Below are 15,873 nucleotides of genomic sequence, written 5' to 3'. Positions count from 1 at the left end.
AAGGCCAAGGTGTTCTCAAAAATAGATTTGAGATCTGGTTATCATCAGATCAAGATTAGGCCACAGGATATACTAAAAACTGCATTTTCCACCAGATACAGGTTGTATGAGTATCTTGTCATGTCCTTTGGCTTAACAAATGCTCCTACATACTTTATGTTTTTAATGAATACAGTTTTCATGCCAGAATTGGATAAGTTTGTGGTAGTGTTCATCGATGACATTCTGGTGTACTCCAAGAACAAGAAAGATCATGAAGAGCATCTGAGAACTGTCTTGACCAGACTTAGGGATCATCAACTGTATGCTAAGTTTAGCAAATGTGAATTCTGGTTGAAGGAAGTTCCTTTCCTTGGTCACATTCTGTCAGAGAATGGAGTTTCAGTCGATCCAAGTAAGGTGCAAGAAGTTATGAATTGGAAAGCACTGACCATAGTTCCTGAGATTAGAAGTTTCTTAGGACTAACTGGTTATTACCATCGCTTTATACCAGACTTTTTGAAGATTGCAAAACCAATGACAAGTCTCCTACAGAAGGATCACAAGTTTGTGTGGACAGAGGAGTGTGAAGCAGCTTTCCACACTTTGCGGAAACTGTTGACCACTGCTCCTATTCTAGCACAACCAGATATCGAGAAACCATTTGATGTGTTTTGCGACGCATCGAAGACTAGATTGGGCTGTGTTCTTATGAAAGAAAGGAGAGGCATTGCTTATGCATCACGACAATTGAGAAAGCACGAGGTCAACTATCCAACACATGATCTTGAACTTGCCGCAGTTGTGCACGCCCTAAAAATTTGGAGACACTACCTACTTGGTAATGTGTGCAACATTTTCACAGATCACAAGAGTCTTAAGTACATCTTTACCCAACCAGAGCTAAACATGAGACAGCGTAGATGGTTGGAATTGATCAAGGATTACAACTTGAATGTGCAATATCATCCTAGAAAAGCCAATGTAGTGGCAGATGCTTTGAGCAGAAAGTCACATTACTTGAATGTGCAGCCATTACTTGAAGATGGGTTTGATCTAATGCATTCTGCTGTGTTACATAGTATTCAGATTAGTTGCTCTTTGGAGAGTAAGATAATAGAAGGCCAGAAAACCGACAAGGGGATATTCCACATCAAAGAGAAAATAAAAGAAAAGCCGTCTCAACACTTTAAAGTGGATGAACAGGGCGTGTTGTGGTTTGATGACCGTCTTGTGGTTCCCAAGGATTGAGAGCTTAGGAATAAACTCATGGATGAAGCTCACCTTTCTAAGCTATCTATCCATCCCAGAAGTAGTAAGATGTATCAAGAACTAAGATCTCGCTATTGGTGGACCAAAATGAAGAAAGAAATTACAGCATATGTTGTCAGATGTGACACATGTTGTCGAGTGAAAGCAATTCACATGAAACCTGCCGGTATGTTGCAACCCTTATCAGTCCCTAGTTGGAAGTGGGACGATATAAGTATGGATTTTATCACGGGTTTGCCCACTACTAAAAAAGGACATGATTCGATTTGGGTAATTGTGGATCGTCTTACCAAGACCGCTCATTTCTTGCCTGTCAAAACAGATTATCGACCACCTCAATATACCGAGAAGTATATCGCAGAAATTGTGAGGCTGCATGGCATACCAAAGACCATAGTATCTGATAGAGGCTCACAGTTCATGGCTCACTTTTGGGAACATTTACACAAAGGCTTAGGAACTAGTTTGATTCGTAGTACCGCTTATCATCCTCAGACAGATGGTCAGACTGAACGAGTGAATGTTGTTTTGGAGGATATGTTAAGAGCCTATGTATTGTCTTCTAAGGGATCATGGGAGTCATGGTTACCGTTAGCTGAGTTTTCTTATAATAATAGTTATCAAGAAAGCTTCAAGATGGCTCCATTCGAAGCTTTATATGGCAGAAGATGTAGAACACCATTGAATTGGGTCAAGCCTGGAGATAGAAGGTATTATGGCATTGACTTTGTAGAAGAAGCCAAGAAGAAAGTTCATATTATTCAGTAGAATATGAAAGCGGCCCAATCACGTCAGAAAAGCTATGTAGACAAAAGAAGGAGACCCCTTGCGTTTGAAGTTGGTGACTATGTTTATCTGAAAGTCACGCCAATGAAGAAGAAAATGTTTGGAGTCCGAAGGAAGCTTGCTGCGAGATTCGTAGGACCATACAAGATCTTGGAACAAAGAGGTCCGGTAGCTTACAAATTAGAGTTACCTGAGACAATAAGTACCGTTTTCCTAGTTTTCCATGTATCACATCTTAAGAAATGTTTGCGTGTTCCGAAGGAAAGAATAGAACCTCGAGGTATCCAACTCAAATCAGATTTGGTGTATCGTGAGCAACCAGTCCGGGTGTTAGACACTAAGGAACGTGCTACTCGGAATAGTGTGGTGAAAACATACAAGATACAGTAGGATCATCATGATGAGGGAGATGCAACTTGGGAAATAGGAGAGTATCTACAAAAAGCTTATGAAGATTTTTATAACAAATGGTTCGTAACCCAAATCTCAGGACGAGATTTTTATAAGGGGGGAGGGCTGTAACACCCTAGTGTTATGCCTGCATTTAGGCACTGCAAATCATGCATATCATGCATCATCAAGCATCCAAATCATACATGCCTAATCATGTGGATAACAATTGAAACACTGCTTTGAAACATCTGAAACATGTGTGAAACCGGAATGTTACATACACCTGTTTAAGAGTTGTTTTGCCCTGATTTTTGCTTGCTAGGTTAGTAAAACATGTTTGGCTACTATTGTAAATCATCTAGCAATGTTTAGTTCAATTTTTGGAGCAAGGTTTGTATTCAAATTAATTTGAAATTTGGCTTCAAAAATAAATTCCCAAAAATTAGGATTTTGAGTTAAACTTAGACTTTGAATTTACAATTCAAAATCTAGAAAGAATTTCGCTTTGGTCATAAAAGCAAAGTTGTAGAGAATTAAATTCTAATCAACTTTCATTTTTGGTACATTTTCAAAAGATGTCATTTTCTTGCTCAAAATAATATTTGAAAGATGACATTTAAAAATTCCTTGAAAATACAAATGAAAAAGGCTTTTCCCTCCTTCGTGGGCCGCCGCCTCACTTCTGGCCCACGACCAAAGTCGGCCCAGCCAGCCTCCCACGCGCTCCTCGCCTCGCTCAGCCTAGCCTAGCCCAGCGCCGCGCCGTGCCTGACCTGCCTCCGCGCGCCTGCTCGCTGACGCGCCGCGCCGCGCGTCCCGACCGCGGCAGAGCTCGCCCGCCGCGTGGCGGCCATGCACCGTCGACGCCGCCGTGCGTCACAGCCGACCTGCGCCCGCGCTCACGCGCCCGCCTACACCTGCTGGTGCCGGTGCGCTCGTTGGCTCACTTCCGTGCTACCTCGCCTCTCTGCAAGCATCGCGCGCCCGCAGCTCTGCCTCTCGCCGCGCCACGCACCCACCGGCGAAATTCGCCGCGGCTCCTCCACCTCGGCCAGCAAGCACGCGCTCGTAGCTCCGCCTCGCCCTCCTTCAAGTTGTGCTCGCATTTGTGCCACCTGCCGAGCTCAGGTAGAGCCGTCTCAGCCTTGCCACCGCCGGCCATGGCGCCACCGTGCTCGGTCGCCATGGAAGGCCCCTCCCTTCTCTTCTCCAGCCCCGCCTAGCTACCCTACCGCATTCGCCATCTTCTCGCGCATCACGTGCGCCCGCTAGCTCGCCCGGCCGTGGCCGGAGATGGCCACCGGCCTTGTGGCCGAGCCGCGCCGCCGCGCCAGCGCAAGCGCTGGCATGGCCTCTGCCTCAACCAGCCAGGCCGAGCCAGGCCATGGGCCGACGCCTGCCGGGCTGTCTCCCCTCCCTTGCGCTCGGGCCGCGTAGGCCAAAAGTGGCAGTGGGCCGCCTGATCCATTCGGGCCGGCCCAGTAGCGATTGAAGGAATTGTTTTCAATTTATTCTTTATTATTTGAAAATAGAAATGGTTTGCAAAATGTTTGGATACTCAAAGTTACTCCAAATCTGTTGAAATAAATTTGTCTAGGTTCCTTATCATCAGATCTACTAGGAAAAATTATTGCATGTCATTTTTGAAATACTTTTCTGTAGAATTTTATTTAATCATGTATATTGCTGATAACTTTAAAATTTTGTAGAAACATCTATAGGCTTCAGAAAAATATGATTCCAAGTTTGTTAATTTTCTTATGTCATGTATTTCCTAGGAAAAATATGTTTCATGCATGTGTTGTGGGAAAATTTTGAGGTGTAGTTCCAGTACCTTTAATGGCTGATTTTTGTTATTTTTGTTAGAGATCAAACTTTGTATAAAACATGCATGTGATAATTTTTGTACAGTCATTGTATGCTATGAAGAACATAGGAAAAATACTAACTCTGTTGTTTGACACTTTTCACAGTTCAAAGTATTTTTATGTTCATACTCCTGCCATAGCTTGTGATTTTTGTGTAGGCTAATCCACTCATTCAAATACCATGAAAATCTGATAATAGACTACTTAGGGTAGTAATGTGCTATGGTAATTTTCTAAGATTTTTCTAAGCAAGAAAAATAGAAGTTGCTATTCAAACCTATTATTAATTAGGGTTTAATTAAGCATTGCTTTATGTGTTTAAGAAATTAGCAAAACTTTGGTGTATCTTTGAAGCATTTCATAAGATATGTTGACTTAACATATTAGTAGTAGAAGAGAATGCAGTAGATAACATGTGCTTGTAGTATATTTTCTTGGATGATGTTGACTACCTTGCATTTAAACATATCCCTTGTATTCATCTCATCCGATGCACCGATTGCTTAAGCACTTACGCACATTGCATCATACAAGATCGCAAACCGAGAGCCCAGTCATCATACCTAAGGAGCCCGAGGAGCAGTTCGAGGTGCAGCCACAGGAAGTGCCAGAAGCCGATGAGGAGGACGTTGAGGAACTTCCGGAGTGCCCAGATCACCGTCCGAGCTCCTTCGAGAGAGGCAAGCCCCGGAGCATTTTCTCCTGGTTTGCTATTATTTAATTAAATGCTTTACTTTAATTGATGCATTACGTTTAGGAGTTGTTTGCAACCGTTGCTGCATTATACCTTGTCTACCTTTGTTATACTATATCCTTGTTACCTGAGTATCCGCAGTCGAGTCAATGCTTAGCTGGCTTAGACCGGTAGAAGTCAGGTGATTCCCTGTCACCTGTGAGCTATAGGTGGTTACCTGGATCTGCTTGGATGACTATGAAGTCATGGTATAACTAAGTGTCAAATGAAGTTGAGACCGGACGGAGACTTGCAGAGTTTTGGACTGTAGTGCTTTCCGTCTGTGTCGATTAAGGACCGACCGTTGTTGGGCCTCGAGTCATGTTGAACGCATGCCTTATATTTAGCTGGCCGGATAAAGTACCTCCCGACCATGAAGCTGGGAGATTTTTTGGGCCGAGTAGATTGCCCGCAACGCACTGTGCCGGAGCAGGTGTGGTAGGACACGGGGGCGGGATGATAAGACCAAAGTGCAGTCGGTCGACCCCCGGGTACATGTGGTTCCTGGCAAACTCGAGATTCCTGAAAAGTTGACTCAGTGATCAATATCTCACTTTAGCGGGTGAGTGAGGTTTGTGTAAGGAATAAATCACCAGCTGGTTAGGAATCGATTCGAATCGCCATCGCTCCTGGATAGTGAGCACTTGACTTGAGTTACTTCATCGTAGTAAATGTTTATGGAACACTTGGATAGTTATAATGAATATGACAGTATGGAAGTTGTTTAATGATCATTGGTTATCATTATCTGCTTAATCACAGGTTTACTCTAGTATAGGTGCAAATCTAGTCGACAGGTTAATAATAATTAACTTGGCAATAATGCTTTTAGAAAGGTTCTTGAAATGCTAAAAATGCTTCTTTTTGCAAATGAGTCAGCTACCCTACTATAAAGCCCTTCATAATCCTTGGTGTCATTTATTTTCGGTTATGTCGGGTAAGTCTAGCTGAGTACCTTCTCGTACTCAGGGTTTTATTCCCACTTGTTACAGATGGGCAGATGTATTACGGCTACTGTATCAACTGCCTGTATCCTGTAATGGGTGATGCTTAGGACCATGGGTATGGTCATTCCTTACATCTCGTCTGATGCTTTTGTTGGAGATGATCATTCACTGGCACTATATTTGAACTCCGCGTGGGTGTGTGTGGTTTGAACAAATGACTTCTGCTACTTTTATTCGAACTGGTTTTGTAATAACTATGTTGAAACTCTGATGTATCTGTGATGCAAACTTTTATGTAATATGTGATGGTGACTGCTAAACTTATTACGATCTTGGCTGGAATGGAAGTTGGTTTGAAATCCTTCGTGATTTCACGGACTACCGGGTTATACGGGCTTAAGTTTGCTAGATCATCTGCTCTGGCGGATAATTTTCTTACTTAATTTCGTATAATTGGTCGGTTCTGTTACACTTGGCCCTCCAAGCTTTACCATAAGTTATCACATAACCTCCATACAACGCCTCAACGGTCCTGATAATTGTCCTAACCTTCATATTGGGTTCTCCCTGTAATATTTTCATCAACCGCTTGGCAATGAGGGTAGATGTCAACTGCCGATACTTCAGTGTCAGCACATGGTCAGCATAATTGTGTGGCCCGACAACTTTTGTGATCTTTCACTTTTTGGTGACCTTTTGCTTCCTTGCACAAACCCTCTATGGGCAACGTTTTTTGTCACACACAACTGTATAACAGCACTCCGTATATGAATGCAAGACCTTGTAAGGTCTCTTTCGTATCACTGCAAACGCCTGCAACCACCTCTTCAATGCAGGAAGGTCCTTAAATACCATACCCTTCTCAATTACCATGTTAGGGCCGGCCTCAGGAGCTTCTAGGAGCTCATCATCACGTCCTTCTACACACGCCTGATCGAAATGAGCAAGATCGCTGAACTCGTGAACTCTTGGATCACGGCGGCCGAGAAAGATATGCCTCAGCATCTCAACATCACTCTGTGTCAGCTCTCCAACAGAACGATCATTATCAGAATCAAGAGCCCTTGCCATCTCATATGGCTCCAAATCATTCCTAATTTCAACACTATTGGAGCCATGGAATCCATCTCCACAGTGCACTTGTGCAGCAACAGTGGGCACATCCATATTGTCAGGAATGTCTCCTACAACATAAGTAGAAAATAGAGAAAAGAATGAAAAAATTGATGTAAGAAAGGGGGTAAGCTCCCAATAACCATGCGGATAAGACACTTACTCGAATGATTCTGTGTCAAAGGGATCTCATGAGGAGGATCTGCCACAACATCATGAGTCTGACAAACATCTCCAACTAGCTTGTTAGGGGCAGATTGAGCATCGAGAACCATAGTGCAACCTCCACATCCATATTAGGTTCCAGGACGGGAGGGTCGAAGTGTGTCTGCTGACCCATTGGTGGGGAAAACCTATGGGGGATAGGATCAACTAACACCTGACGCACAACCACGTCCAAACTTTAGAACTGACACTTCATAGCCGATCTCACATAGTTCTTACACTAGTCTACACACCTAATTGGGATTATCTTTCTTAGGATGTTGGGAGGGGAACCTAGGTGAAGTACACCCTCCACTGCGATGGCATCATCATCATCAGCTCTATGGCAATGTAGTTCCTTCCGAGCCCTTGCAACCAACTCACTAAATGAAGGCTTCTTATTAAATAACACAAGCACGCTTTGCATCTCAACAAACTCAACATATCCATAGCGATCTCTTTCCACGGTGCCTCCATGATATATGCTCACTAGGTTGTCCATCTAGTAGTTCAAACAAAAATTGAAATACAGTTCGTTTAGTCCAAGGTAGCTGCTATATAGTACCTCTCTAATAGATACTAACCAACTACACCCTAAATAACTATGTCACTAGCTATTTAACTATATTTATCTCGCTAACTAAATCAACTAGCTATCTAATAACTATATCTATGCACCTATGTCACTAGTTATCTAACTATATTTACCTAACTATATCTATCTCACTAACTAAATCAATTACCTACATCATCAAATTTACTAGAAACTACCAAATAATCAAAGTAGCACTACAATTCAAGCTAACTAAGTACCTACATTGCATATTAAAAAATTTTACCCGTTAAAATCAATGCAACGATGCGACGCGGACGCGGACGCTGGGACCGAAGCAGGACGGTGACGCGGAGGACGGGATCGACGGTGAGGTCGCGGCGCGCTGGGAGCAGGGGCCGTGTCGTGGCTGGGGTCGTCGGAGGGAGCGCCTATGCGCGCGGCGGACGCGGCGAGCTGGGACGGACGAGGCGGCGTGGGCCGGGAGGGGCGGCGCGTGGTCTGCACGACGGGGGCCAGCACGGGCGCGGGCCGGCCTGGGACGGCGCGTGGAGGGTGCAGGACGGCCGGCGCTCCGCGCGGCGAGGCGACGCGAGCGGGCTGGAGCCACGGGCGGTCGACATGGCACGGGCGTGGGCTGGGGCACCGGACGCCCGGGGCTACGCGCGTCGGCGGGCGTGGCGGTGCGGCAGCACTGGCGGTGCCCTGACTCGAGAGCGGTATAGAGAGAGGAAGAGAGAAAGGAAGGGAGGACCCATACATAAGACAGGGCTTGTCGCAAAATAACCATGGCGCCAAGCTCGGCGCCAAAATCTACGGCGTCAAGGTGAAGTCACCGTCACGTCTGCGTCGAGCCTAAGACCTAGGCATCAAAATCTATGGGTCGAGACGTGTAAGCTCGGCGTCACCAACGATGACGCCGAACTAAGGATCTAGATTTTGAAAGCATATCTTTAGGGCCATATTTGTGAAAAACTTTCAAAAAAAAATAAAAAATAAACGTCCCTACTGCAGCGGGTTGAGTTGACGGCGACGGCGGTTGTTACGGAGAAGAAAAAATAGAATAAAATCTGCATGTGAAAATGTGGGGTGTATGACATGCATCAGGGTTCCCAAGCAAGCACCAACCTGTTCTCCAGTGCCGCCAAAAGAACAGCCGGCGATGACAATGACAGGATAACATGGCGATGACAGATGCCAGGGCCGGGCCAGCGGATGCACGAAGCCCCGAACCAGGCATGTGGATACACTGGTTCCCATCTCCGTCTCTCCTGAACGCCACCAATGCGGACAGCTCCCATCACAGCCTGACAGCCAAATGAAATGAATGAATGACACTCTTCTTTAATCATTGGCTTGTAATCACCTTCCGAGTTAGAAAGCGAATGGAATTATGCGAACGCCTTTAGCTGAAAGGGCGCACTTAGCTGTCCTGTTAGGGGGGGTAGTGATGCTAAATGCTCTGCAAACCAGTGGTTGGCATCATGATTTGCATACTAGTACTACATATATGCGAAAGCGATTGGGCTGTTATTACTAACCACCATTTACCTCAACGATAATGGAGTCCTGCACTTGTTTTAGCACAATTCCTGATCAATCGTTGGTGACTGATGAACCACTCCGCTAGTTAATAATCAATGCAAAGTTGGTCTCCCCACCGGCCCTCCAAAGAGAATGTCTTGAAGTCCATGTACCAACAAATGAAAATGTACATTTCTTAATTTGCTATCATCCTCATTTTTGCAATGTGTTTTTGACATACATCGAGGCAAGCTCGGGGTCCGTCAGTAATTCCAAAACAATAGCATGTGCAGGTTGGTTTTTTTTTCCTCACTCGAAAAACTTAGCGGCCGAGGATCATAAAAAAAAGTCTACCACGGCAACCATTTTCGGCGTGGGTGGCAAAATTCGATCCTTGTAGTACCCAGCGATTGATATCCTTATTGCAATACCAGTTGGCATAGCCTGGTAGCCAAAGCCGACACGTCACTGTTCCCAAAGATTTTTGGTGATTGTCCTGCCCTCTCATCATCACCCACAACTGTACCGACTGTACCACACACTTCATCATCCTTCATGCGGACGCACATCGGGACATGCATGGTGACTACTTGCAGTTTTCAAGTGAGCTTGTGGCCGTCGCGTTGCGAACTCGACACCGTGGAGCCGCCGTTCGCGCGCTCGGGAGGGAGGTGCGTGGGCATTGCTGACTGTCTCGCTGGTTGGTACGTCGGTGTCGTCGCCATTGCTGACTGTCCCGCCGGCCGGCCGGCCGGAATCTTCCAACCTGGGCACAGCCCAGCCCAGTCTGATGGCCACCGGAAACGCTGTGGACTGCACGGAAAAGAAAACGTGAATTCGCTATCCCGAAATCGGATCCGGATGCGTTGGCAGGTCGTCTCACGCATGATCGAATATCGATCACTCCATGAACGCGGCATAGTTGCAGCTAACTGACTTTGTGTCGAACACAAACAATTTCCTCCGTCTTGTAGCCTTGCAGTTGCTGGTACTAACTAACAATCTGCCCCCCATATATTCTCCCGGTTCTACAACGCATTTAAGACTTTGTGATTAGTGAACTTGTGGAGCATTCAGGTTTCGCCCATTTGAGTAGGTTAGCTGTCTGTTACTGGATTTATCCTGTGGATCAAGTTCAGCGTCACCAAGCAGTGAAACTCAAACTCTGGGTTTTGGAAGGGTTTGGTTAGGTGCGAAGTCACTTGAGTTATCTTACGTCGATCAAGTTGACCATTGTGTAGGAGTGTATGTACCTTTAGCCTCGGAAGGATCTGGTTAGGCTGGAAACCGCTAGATTTATCGTATGGATCAAGTCACAAGAATACCCAACTGCTAATAGGTCGTTCAAGCAAACACGTTTTCATATCATAATAATAATCACCATGTTCGCCTGATCGTTTCTGTGCCTTATAAGTTGGCTGATGCTGTTTTGTTGTGAGAAAAAAATATCGTATCATGGCTGATAAGCATGGCTGATACGATCGAGCGAACATGGCGAATATTAGAAAGAATCGTGGACTTGTAAGCCAATCAATCTGCAAGAAAGACTTGAAAGATAGATAAGTATATTTATTTAATATATAATATTGTGATTTATGTCTCGTTTCATCTCTATAGGCTGCCACCGTTTTGGAGGTGGTTCAGCAGTAATCTGAGCCGTCTCCCAATATAAAATTTGAGGGGCGGAACATGGCCTTCATTGATTAGTTTCAACAAGCTAATCATCCCCTTCCAAAGTCATTATTCTATTTCTAGGCAACGAACCTTAGCTGGAGATATACAAGTGGCCGCCGCGCCAACGACATTATCAACGGCTAGTAGTGTAGCCGCATTAAAGTTTTATATTTTCCAAATTCATGAAAATGGCGGCACAATTTCCCCATAAATAATATACGAGGGCATATTCTGAATGGCAGTATTGTATAGAAAAATTCCAACTAGTTCCAAATGGGACCATTTGGGTATATATGGAGCTGATAATATTTGATGGGCCTAATTTGAAGAAAAAAAATCATTATATTTGGGTGGGCCCATTTCAACCGTAGTCATCATCACGGATCCATAAGCTCATTCCAGTGCCCTTGTCGCTCGCCGGGCTAATAAGCAATGACTGAAAGTACCGTTGGCTGATTTATTGTGAGAGAAAAATATTATTCATTGGTTGAAAAAATACGACTTATATAAGCCAAGCGAACCGGACACAAAGTTTAATATATTACGTACATTTAAAAGGAGGAGACTGTTCACATTGCCGCATTTCCCAAACTCAAAAAACAACCAAAATCATGTACTCCTACGCACTAGATATACTGTGAGCGCCAGGCAGCTCACAACCGACCATTTTGGCATGAAACAAAAAATGGGGATGTAGCCAAATGATTTCCAGATTTTATCATGCTCGAATTGAAGATCCGAACCGAAACGGAGACACGCTTTAGCCAAGATGTGCGTGCCATCGCCGTCACGTACCGATCCAACGGCTGGTCTTTTAGGAAACTAGCATCTAAACCCCTGGTAGGGCTAGTATTTACGCATCGTAACCTCGTCTTCTACCTCTTTATAAGATGCGCACCTCTACTGTCTCCCGCACCATTACAGTACACACACACCAGCTGAAGCAAAGCGCCCCCTCGCTCCCACAAGCTCAAGCCTCCTCTTCTCTCTCGGCTCCAATGGCGCGCTTCCAGCTCGCGGCCTTGGCCATGGCCATGCTCTTCGCCGCGGCGGCGGCGCAGGCCCCGGCCGCCACCCCGACGCCGGCGCCCAAGGCGTCCCCCCCTCCGGTGATGCCGCCGCCGACCCCGGCGCCGGTGTCCGCCCCGCCCGTCCCGCCCCCGACCCTGCCTCCCCCGGCCCCGGCGCCCGCCCCCAAGGCCCCCGCCCCGGCGCCCGAGGCCCCCGCGCCGGCGCCCAAGGCTGAGGCCCCCACTCCCGACGTGAGCTCCCCGCCGATGCCCACGGATGTCCCCGCCCCGTCGCCCGCCGCCGAGGCTCCCCCCGCCCCCAGCGCCGCCGCCGGCGTCTCCCCCGCCGCCAAGTGGGCCGCCGCCGCCGCCTTGGCCGCCGCCGCCGCCTTCTACTGAGAGCGAGAGAGAGATCTGCACTGCACCTTCCCGTGCTGTAATTTATTGTTACCATCCGTGTTGAGCCGTTGATTCCTTTTTTTTTTCCTTTTCACCATTTCTTTTCTTTATTTTCATCGAGATTCCATTCGGCATTCGATTCAGTAGGACTACTGGCATCTGTTCGTGTTATTACTACAGTGTAGGATTGTGGCTTGGACAGATTGGTTGGTTGGCTGGCCCGGTGGTGTTGTGCTCCGTTACTCCATTTGTATAATACCCTGTTGATTTTCTTTCAGCATCTTCTTCATCTTTCGCAGTTACTACTAGTTACTAGTACATTTTAGCTCGTTGATCAGATCAGATCAGATCAGATCTTGAAGAGTGCTCGTACAGTAGAGTAGCAGTGTAGTGTAGCTTGCGGCTGTTGCGATCTTGAGCTTGAAGCACACTCAGGACACAATGTCGATGCAGAGGACCATCCATGATCCATGACCATGAGCTCGTGCGTGTAGATCGAGCTAGGTTGTCGTGTTGGATCTGGGCCACCGGCAGCCGCAACAGCTAGCGGTGCTCTGGATCTGGGCGCGTCTCGCAAGCTGCCAGAGGCCATTATTATTATACGCCCCCTCCTCCCTCCCTATTCGGCGCGGTAGAGTAGGAGGAGGACTGGATTGACGGAGGCGAGGCCAGGCCAGCTGGGTGTTTGCAGGCAGTGGCAGGGCAGCAAATAGAAAACGCCACAACGGGGGCGGGGTCGGTGGGGAACGGTGGCCGCTGATCTGATGCCGATGGCGAGGTGTCGAGGCCGCAGTGGGCGGTGGGGCTGGGGAGCACGTGCCTATGTCCGCGCCCGTCCGTGCCCACCCCACGCCATGCGGGATGCGGCATGCGGGCGGTCCGCTGCTGCACCTGCAGCGGCGCGGCGTGGCGTTTGCCTTGTTGCGGGTGCCGGACGCCGGGTGGTGTCGTTTGCCTACCTGCTGCGCCCTGCGGACGCACGGCTGCTTCCGTGCGCGGCGGCCGCTGCACGGGCCGGCAGAGGACAGTACTGCATGCAAAGGACGCGTCCGCGGTCCGCTGGTCGCAGGCGCGCGCGGTTGCAGTTGCAGCGGTGCGTACGGGCCACTGGGGCCAGACTGCCAGAGTAGGCGGTTTGCCGAGCCTGCGATGGAAACCGGAACGTGAGACGACGACGCGGACAGGGGGATCGAGACTCGAGAGGGAGTGAGGGGCAACTAGTTGACCTTGACGAAAACTAGGCGGTTTCGTGTGAAATTTAGGGGGCATTTATATATTTACCATTATTACGGATAATATCTTACACTGTATCACTGACATGGTACTTTTTATACCACTCGCATCATAATGATGATAAATATGTAAATAATCCGAAATTTAGGGCCGTTTGGGAGGGATCCGACTCCTCTAAAAATAGCTCTGGCTCTGGATTTTGTGTTAGAGCAGATTCTTTGGTGGAGCTGAAGTTGTTTTGAAAAACCGTTTGACTCAACGGCTTCTTACGTCGGTTATGAATGACTAAGATAGGAATAATGTCCAAAATGCCCCTGGTTGAATAGCTCCTCCTAGTTGTTATATGCTTGCAGATGTATTTATATTTTAGTGTTTTTAAAATTAAAAAAACAAATTATTGATAAACAATAAATAATTAGTGGCTTGTTTATATTGCAAAGTCATGGTCCAACTGTTACACCCATCCACCGCACCGCACGCACCTTATCCCTCTCCCTCTTTATTTATTTATTTTTTCTCCACCATCTCCTTCATCCTTTCTCTCTCTCCTTATCCTCTCCCCAGCCTTAGGCCCTCGGTGCCTCGCGCATGGCTGTCCGCCGGCCTCGGCGACCCGGTGGCCGACCTCGCGCATGGGATTCAGAGGAGCTCCGTCCTCGCGCATGGCCGTTCTCGCGCGACCCCGAGCTCGCTCGCCCGGCCGCCCTGCGCCATGAGCTCACGCCGGCGCAGCTTCCCGCGCCGCCGCGCCTCCCTGTACGCACCTCCCCACGCCGCCGCGCCTCCCTGCGCGCGCCCTCGGGGCAAATCCGACCGTGCCCACGGGAGGCCCCACGGAGACAAGCGAGAGCCGGGCGAAGCTACCCTTTTCCGGCTTCGGGCCTCTTTGGGCGGGCGAAATGTGGCTCCGCCTGCTCCAGCTGCTACAGCGAAAGAAGCAGACGAGAGAGAAAATCGGATTTAGTGAACAGCACGACGAACAGTGCTCTTCGTCTGACCCTGCGCGCTGTCAGAGCGGGGTTTTAGGAGCTCCTCGCGAGAATCCCTTCGGTTTTAACGTGTTTGGTAGAAGGATCCGTAAAATAGCTCCAGGAGCCGGTAGAGAATCTCTACCAAACGGCCCCTTACGTGCTCGGAGTCGGAGCAGTGGTTGCTGCTAGTGCCAGTACTACGTTTTTGTAGATTAGATATATATATAAAGGCTGCTGCTACGCGTTTGTTTAATCGTCGTTGTGTAACCATTTCTGGTGGAAAAGGCGGGTTAAGAGGGGGCGGCGCACACCATAGGATCATGCATATCGATATCATAGATAGAGGATGCCATCTTTTGCAGCCGCTTTGGATTACTATGCGCTAGCCTTTTAACTAGCCATTGACACCTGCTGCAGCTATACGCTAGCGATTCCGCCAGGGATTTCCGTTTCTCTGAGGAAGCCGCGGCTACCTGTCGCGCACTCGCAGGCCCGTCCGTCTCCATTCCGTTGTCACCTTTGCTAAACCCACGGCATTATGCGTTAGTTTAGACTCTGGAGCTGTAAAGAAGATAGCCACACCACACACCGGCCTCCTCTTTGGCTCTTCTTTATTTTGTGGGGAGCAGACCAAAAGAATGGCTTTGAGAGCGAGTTTGCTTTTTTCGGCACGGCTGTGGCTGATATACGTATATGTCGTCCTGACGAGTGGACCGTGGAGAGCATGTGCTCAAAGATGGATTACGCGTGTAGGCCTCTCTTCCACCGCCTATCACATTCGGTTAGGCCTGAAAGTGGGCTGGGACGGGTTGTGCAGCCCGCTCTGGATCCGCATGAGCCACGTGCTAAGCGTGTGTTTATTAGTGTGCCTGGAACGAAATATCTCATTCCCTAATTTTAGAGTTAAGATAATCTAATTCTGCATTTGGTTTAGAAGGATGGATCCATCCAGGGACGAAGCTAGGAAAAATTTTAGGAGAGGCTAAACAACGGCAATTAGTAAGAAAAGAGGTTCAGTAAATCTCAGCCCCTCCTACTTGTACATCTACAACTGAAATTTCAGACGGCGGCTCTACGGGGCTTCGCTTGCTCGCGAGCGGTAGGGGGGCTGGAGCCCCCCTAGCCCCACCGCTGGCTCCGTGCCTGGATCCATCACTGTTTCCTGCTTGGTTGGGTACTTAGGTGATTGTCAGGATCAGGATGAGATGAGATCT

The 15,873-nt window shown here is 47.8% G+C and overlaps 1 protein-coding gene across 1 annotated transcript; it reads left to right on the top strand.

Annotated features, from left to right (window-relative positions):
- Positions 1–11,963: 11,963 nt before the first annotated feature.
- LOC136546405 (arabinogalactan protein 1-like) lies at positions 11,964–12,732 on the top strand. Its single transcript, XM_066538387.1, has one exon. It carries the CDS (start codon positions 12,045–12,047, stop codon positions 12,453–12,455), a length of 411 nt encoding a protein of 136 aa, XP_066394484.1. The 5' UTR covers positions 11,964–12,044; the 3' UTR covers positions 12,456–12,732.
- The last annotated feature ends 3,141 nt before the right edge of the window (positions 12,733–15,873 follow it).

Source organism: Miscanthus floridulus, chromosome 3, assembly GCF_019320115.1.
Source record: "Miscanthus floridulus cultivar M001 chromosome 3, ASM1932011v1, whole genome shotgun sequence".
In the NCBI taxonomy this organism is placed as follows: domain Eukaryota; kingdom Viridiplantae; phylum Streptophyta; class Magnoliopsida; order Poales; family Poaceae; genus Miscanthus; species Miscanthus floridulus.
The sequence above is the reverse complement of the archived record's forward strand: the minus strand, read 5'-3'. Positions and strand labels throughout refer to the sequence as shown.